The sequence below is a fragment of the Aulonocara stuartgranti genome, assembly GCF_965226115.1.
Source record: "Aulonocara stuartgranti genome assembly, chromosome: 15".
In the NCBI taxonomy this organism is placed as follows: Eukaryota; Metazoa; Chordata; class Actinopteri; order Cichliformes; family Cichlidae; genus Aulonocara; species Aulonocara stuartgranti.
The window spans coordinates 31174895-31182091 of record NC_138951.1 but is presented as its reverse complement, the minus strand read 5'-3'; the positions used below and the strand labels follow the sequence as shown (position 1 = coordinate 31182091).

The following is a 7197-nucleotide window of genomic DNA, read 5'->3' as shown; positions in this document are numbered from 1 at the left end:
GTGATTTGAATGGTTCATCATACTGTTTGTGTATTTTTACTCTTTCAGTGGTTGGTTGCAATAGTGCATTACATTTTAACTCTTTCACTGCCAACCATTTCCAGATTTTCCTCCAACCTATGCCATTTGTCAGTATGATACCAGTGAAAGTATTATGGTTTTGACTTTTTAGGGGACTTGCCTGTGTGTAAGGTTCAAGAATTCTGATCATCTAATCTGCTGCATGCAGTTGTATGCACATGCACAGCTGCTGCAAATGTGTGCTTGCCACTGCGTTGCCAAAGGCGAACTTCAGTCAGTGGAGAATATTGTAATAATTTGGCGGAGGCTTCTCAGTCGAGCAGTAACTGAATTGCTCATTTACTGAACGTGCAACATGTACAGAACTCTTCTGGGAACTAGTCAACCCAACTTAGTGAAACACACACTGAATGCATGCTGGCCCCGCCCACCCACCTACCTCTACCAACCACCACCACTCCATATCCTGACTGACATGACCTGTGATCCAGTGATTGACAGGAGAGGAAAGACAGTCCAACTTTGTTAACTCTTCATTACGATATGCTCGAGAGGACAAAAGATTTTGCACCTCGTTATTGTTGGACCTCTGTGTGGAAACTGCAAACAGGACGTCATAAGGTAATGCAAAGGACTCTCCTACCTAACATACTCGTTTATTAATTCTTAAGAGCATATATATTTTTTGTGTGTGGGGGGGAGGGGGGGGGGCTTAAAATCGGTGTTAGCTTGGTCGAAATAGCACATTAGCTGAATTATTCTGGAAAAAATAGGTTGTGTGTGTTTTTTTCTTTTCTTATTTAAATATATATTTAGATATATATTTTCCACGGGGAGGGGCGAAGAACACAGGCACAACGACAGTCTTTGTCTTTTTCCCGCCGAGTGTGGTGCATTGTCCTCCTGCGCTTCTGTTCTATGACTATTGAGAAGCTGGCCATGCTAACAGTGGGACATTTAGCTTCAGCTAAAGCAGCAGGTAAAAATACACATTTAATGAGAATAAAGAAAGACAACTTTTTTTTGGAAATTTAGAGACTGCTAAAACAATCTTATCCAGTTTTGAGCTTGCTCATGTAGGTTAGCCTGCTTTATTTAATTTTGTGTGAGCTGCAGTACACAACACTAAAAAGTTAATATAACATTAGGTTGGTGGCATGAGGAACTCCAACCTAAGTTTAATATTTATTATTTTTTTAAGTGGGAAGGGGAGCATGTTTTTTTTCCTTTAATACAACGTCTTCCAGGGTCTTTTTCATAGGAAAACCGTGTAACGTCTGTGTTAGGTTGGTCAAAAGAGCAATTAGTTGAATTATTCTTGAAAAGATGGGTTGTGTGTTTTTTTTCTTTTATTTACTTATGTAAATATATTTTTCAAGGGTTAAATAAATGCAACATTAAATTAACAATTGTCTCTCTGTCTTTTCCCGCCCAGTGTGGTGCATTGCTGTCCTCCTGCCCTTGCTGGCTGCGCTGACAGTGTGATGTAGCCTCAGTGTTTGTGTTTTAAAGGCTTTTTCCACCAAGATGTCTGTTGAGAGAGAGATGACCTTACCCATCACACCAAGGGTAATAGCGCTTGGTAAGTAAATAGTTTCAATCCTCTTGTAATATTTTTGTAAAAAATCTATGTAATTATTGTGGTATTTGTACCCACAACAACTTACTTAACAGGGGTTTGTCTGTTTTATATTGTATAAAAATAGAATACACACAGTTTGCTGCTGTTTCTCTTATTATTTATTATACACAATGACCAACAGGAAAAAACAGCCTAACATTTCAGCACAGGCCAAAATGCCAAAACATTAGGCAGTTTTTTCCTGTAATTGATCATAATTTTCATTACATAATAAATAATAAGAGAAATAGCAGCAAACTGTGTGGATTCTATTTTTTTACAGTGTGAGGCCTGCTATCCAGCATTCTTGTGGAAACCTTATTTGTAAGGGTGAGCACATTGTCTTATTGGACTCTTGTCTGTTTTTAGGGAATAATTTCATGTCTGCAAGCCGCTGGATGATCAGTTTGGAGGGCAAGGTATTTTATGAGCCTGAGCAGATGCATGACTTTGCCAGCACCCTTGCTGTCTTCTTTGCGTCATACTACGTTTTCAACCTTGAGTATCAGGAGTCAGCGTCCATCACACAGGAGATGATACAGAGGTAAATACTTTACACCATTAAAGCTTACACCATTTAAGAATGAAATATATGTGATAGCTTGACTACAGTTGCAGAAACATATAGGTGATTGCTGTAATGTATGTTTTAATTTTGAAATTAAAGCAGCCTTTTTTCCGTTAAAAGGTTCTTTGTGAGGATCAATCCAGACATGGGAACAAAATGCCCTGCAAAACTTGGTACAAGCTGCAAGACAGGTCGTGTCGTAAAGAGGAAGGTTACAAGCATCAGCCCTCGGATCACCACCTTCCTCCAGCGGCTCTCTGAGTTTGAATGGAGGACTTCCAACTAGGTAAGAATACAGAGATGATAATATCTTTTGCATAGCTGATAATTATATACATACTGTACACACATCCATACAACAGTATGAATGATCTCAGACAGATGTGAACAAGTGAATAACCTGAGCAAACATGAATATTGATGATGTGTCTTTGACAGGTGGTGATAAAGACTACGCTGAACCCGACCATCCTGGTAACGGAAATCTAAATCCCATGTCACATTCTGTTTCCTGGGACCCACTGATAATTATTACATTTTGTAAATGATTTTTGTTTTACAATTGTAATAGTTTATTTAATGTTCATGCTGGTGGGTTTGTCCTGTTTTTAGTGGAATGAAAAACTGTTTTCCTTAAAAAAATCAGACACGGAAAGGTGAAGGACTGTGTAGTTTTCATGTACGCTTCTATTTATTTTGGTTATTGACATTGTTTTTATTCAGTTGAAAAATGTTTTTCTTGTTAAAAAAAATATCAACAATAAATGTTGGTTTAATTCACTATTCTGAGACTACTTTATTGAATTATATTGTTTTTTGTAAATGTTCTTATATTGAATATGAATGTTAATATTATTTTATATGCTGTAAAACACAATTACAGTCTAAACAAATTATACTGTACACAATTACAGTGTTATACCATAAACCACATTTGCAGTACAGTGATACTATAAAACTTAATCACGGTAAGTCTTTCTAACTGTAAACCACGTTTACAGTAAAGCTGTTATACTGTAATATATGTTTACAGTAAAGTGGTTGAACTGTAAAACATCACAACAGTAAAGATACTGTAGATTAGTAATTACAGTAACGTACTGGCAATAGTGTTGCCAGTAAGTTGCTGTAAAAATACAATAAAATGTCGACCAGGAGGGATATTGATCCTCTCCCATCCCATGTTTTCCTTCCACTAAGACAATCTTCAAACAATGACCTCACTACTGTGGCAACACAAAAACAATCAAGAAGAGAGTCCAGGCTGAGGTAGGGACAGTGTAAGCTGAAGTCAAGGGCATCACAGAGCAAAGGGAGACTGCCATCACACGGGAAGCAATCATCAAACATTTATTGAAATATTTCAAGAGTTTTATGAAAACAAACTCTGGTTTGTGCTTTGCAAGGAGAGAAGAATCATGAAGCAGCCTCTGGTGACTGCACAATATTAAACAACTGTTTGTCTGTCTTGAAATGTGGCAGCTCATGAAGTGAATTTGAGTTGTGCCACTTCTCACTTTGCCAGATTGACCCCCTGAAAAACTGAGAAGTGAAAGTGCCCTGCTTCTTGTCTTTAACACTTTGGGCACTGTTAGCAGTTCTGATTTTTGTTCTGTTTTTTGGGGTTGTTTTTTAGGTTCTGCTGTTTGCATTTGTGGTCAGTCTTTGGCTTCGAATTGTACTATACTTACTACATATTTAGTCTTTTTCTCTTTTGTTTTGTTTTTTGTGTTTTTAATGCATAACCAAGCAGCTTATTGTAATACACTTTGGTAGGTTCACAGGTACAGCTATTATCATCCACAACATCATCATTATCGCTCACTTCTCTTTCTAGTGTGTTGCTGATGGATAACAGCTGTTGTTGAGATGTATTAATCATTAAAAGCTCACATTCTTTTGGCTGAATGATTTATTGGAGTTGTTATCACCAACACAAGGACATAAAACCATGGAAATTGGGGAAGTTTGTGGAAGGGTAGACAGCAACTGAACATCCATATCTAGCCACTAAAGACATACTGTCAAAAAAACCAAAATCATTTTCCCTCAGTTTCTGCCACCTCCAGCGTGATATATTATAAAACATATTTTCCCTCCCTTCCCTCTCCAGCTGTGAAAATATTTTCCCTGTCAAACATCTGTTGGAGGAATGTGAGGACAGAAAGGGGGCCCACTTCCTGTCAGTAAAGCTACAGAGTGGTAGACTCTCCTAGCCCCCCAGTGCATACACAGTTGCTGCCAACAGCTTCTCACAGTAGTTTCACGACCATCCAACCCCACAGGTGTCCTATCATCCTTATACTTATTTACAAACATAGTTTTCTGTGTGTAATAATACTGTACTGAACAGCAGTTTAAACCAGCTGGACCACAGTATAAGCGATGAAAATGAAGAACTCTTTGACCTGTAGGAGAAGAAGAAAAGTTTCCTAGTTCAGTGAGTTCGATTTTAACTTCTGTCAAAGTTGAACCGATGAACTGTTTTGTGAAAAAAGGTTCCCATAAAAAGTGAGGCAACCCAACTCTTCCCTTTCGTTCTATGGAGCTTGATAGACTTTTTTTAATTAACTGTTTTGATTTCCACAAACTCCTAGATCAATCTTATTTCAAGCTGCAGCTGTTTCGTGGAAGAAAAACGACTCAATGCCAAACTCTGCTCTTTCAGATAGGATGATGATATTTATGATACTTAATGTAAATTCCTGAGTTAAAAATAGTTTACAACTTTCCACAATTAACAAATGCTTTCAACAGTTTGGAGTATTCATTTTTCTTGCATTACATTTCATCGGCGAGTCTGTGGCTCAGGAGGTACAGCAGGTCATGCAGTAATCAGAAGGTTGGTTGTAAATGGCCTGTATTTGTATAGCGCTTTACCTGGTCCATATGTACCCTAAAGCACTTTACACTACATTCAGTCAGCCACCCACAAGTTACATTGTAGCCGCAGCTGCCCTGGGGCACACTGACAGAGGCGAGGCTGCTGGACACTGGCACCACTGGGCCCTCTGACCCCACCAGTAGGCAACAGGTGAAGTGTCTTGCCCAAGGACACAACGACCGAGACTGTCCGAGCCGGGGCTCGAACCAGCAACCTTCCGATTACAAGACGAACGGCCAACTTTTGAGCCACGATCACCTACGGTTGCTTGAGTCTGCATGCCAAAGTATCCTTGGGCAAGATATTTAACACTGAGTTGCTTCATGTGTTTACTCGAGTCTGAATGGTAGATAGAAATAGATGTTAGATGAGGTGAAGTGCTTCCTTTCTTCTATATCAATTCTGTATATTGTTGTTGTTATCAGTGATATGGCCTTGTTTTCCAGCTTATACGTATTTAGTTTGCTCCATGCACGTTTTGCATTTATTTTGCCTTTATCTGAGTGCAGTTCAGATAAGGCTCTGCAGAAGTCCATCATTCACTCAGAAGTCTTGCACTCAAGGCTTTTTGACCTTCCATCCGTTGTCTGGGTAACCTCCAAGGTCAGACAGGCCAGGAAGCAGATGGGCAGCAGACTGAGATATCACCACGGGCTGTGGTTAGTTGTGATTGGCCACGTTCCTGTGTGGCTGGGATGATGAGATCGTGTTAGGAGGACAGAGAGTGAGGGGCCTGCTGTTTGGTTTTGGCTACACCGGGGCCTGACTGGAGCAGCTGGGCTGCTGCACAGCGTTCCCATTATTCATGTGAGGACCTGACTCGCAATCCTACATGGAACTGCCCTGTGTGTGCTGCACCAACTGCTTCTTACTGTTGCCTGTCAAGGGTACAGCAATGAAGAGGGTATGCAGAGTGGATAGGCAGGTTTCATGCTGGGAATCCTGAAAGACAACAGCAACACAGTGTGTATCTCTGAGTGTAGATCTGACACAACAGATACTTTTCATGTCAGGGCATTCAGTATGGAAACTGGCTGTAAAATTTTGTAGCTATGTGCAGGAGCTTCATCAATTACGACATCAGCACCTTAACAATTTCATCCAACGCAAGAAATGTCATTGACTAAGTGTCCAGAGCAACCCTGGCCCTAGCTGTGGATGTTGTTTGATAATCCTGTAACACCTATATTTTTCATCTTTTGTGAATTTGAAGGTTTTTGTCTTTATCAGAGGATCAGCTCTTTTATATTTTCAGACTTTTAAAGTTTTCTATTGTCGTGAGCTATATTAATGAAAAGCATGAAATTAGATCCATGTCCCAAGTATAAATACCAGCGCAGCTATTCACTGCATTTCAGACAATGTAAGTCCTTGCCCTAACCCAGGACATAAAGCAATTACCACGGATTTTAGTTTCTCCTTGGCAGTCACTTCAGTGCATACATACTCTCACAGTTACTTTCTACTTGATTTTGTCAATGAACAATCAAAAGAGCAATGAACTCCTTGACTTACGGCATCAAGTAGCTGTTTTACTGATTTACACTTTGGCAGGGACATACAGTAACCAACATGTCTATAACCTATTTGTTTCTAGGTATAATTCCATTGATTTGTAAAGTAAGGTATATTTCTGTATTGCCCCTGATACACAACAGTGCAGATCACAAAGCACAGACCCAGCTGCATCATTATATATTCCACAGACACTGATTACAGTTTTTGCCTCCTACACTTCCTTTCTGTGGAGCACCAGGACACTTAAGCCTCATTTGGTTGAAAAGCTTGTCCTGTCTTTGCCTTTCTTTTAATGAGAAAGTACCATTCAAATGTGGACAGTGAGCATATGGCATTAGATCTGGGCTAGTCATCACTGTCTGTTTCCTCTGCCCTCCTCTCAGGGTAATAACCTCCTTCCTTGCACGAGTTATGTGGGGGTGCAGTTTACCAGAGTACAGTTCTAAAATATTGTTATTACAAGACCACTCACTACAAGAACCGCTGGACCAAAAGGCTCGAATCTAATCTTAAGTGCAGTGTGATGATGATCTTCTGCGTTTCATCCATAGACTGCTATCATATTTGGAGGAGAGGAGTTCTAAA

General features: G+C 39.7%; 1 protein-coding gene across 2 annotated transcripts; it reads left to right on the top strand.

Annotated features, from left to right (window-relative positions):
- The first annotated feature begins 465 nt into the window (after positions 1–465).
- LOC309689810 (uncharacterized protein) lies at positions 466–2730 on the top strand. 2 transcript variants are annotated; one of them, XM_082506468.1, is made up of 5 exons: positions 466–642; positions 1457–1603; positions 2012–2186; positions 2331–2496; positions 2649–2730. In XM_082506468.1, the coding sequence occupies exons 2-4, from the start codon at positions 1549–1551 to the stop codon at positions 2494–2496; spliced, it is 396 nt and encodes a 131-aa protein (XP_082362594.1). In that variant the 5' UTR covers positions 466–642; positions 1457–1548; the 3' UTR covers positions 2649–2730. The 2 variants fall into 2 exon arrangements, with proteins under 2 accessions (XP_082362594.1, XP_082362595.1); XM_082506469.1 differs by lacking the exon at positions 466–642 and adding an exon at positions 774–1000.
- The last annotated feature ends 4467 nt before the right edge of the window (positions 2731–7197 follow it).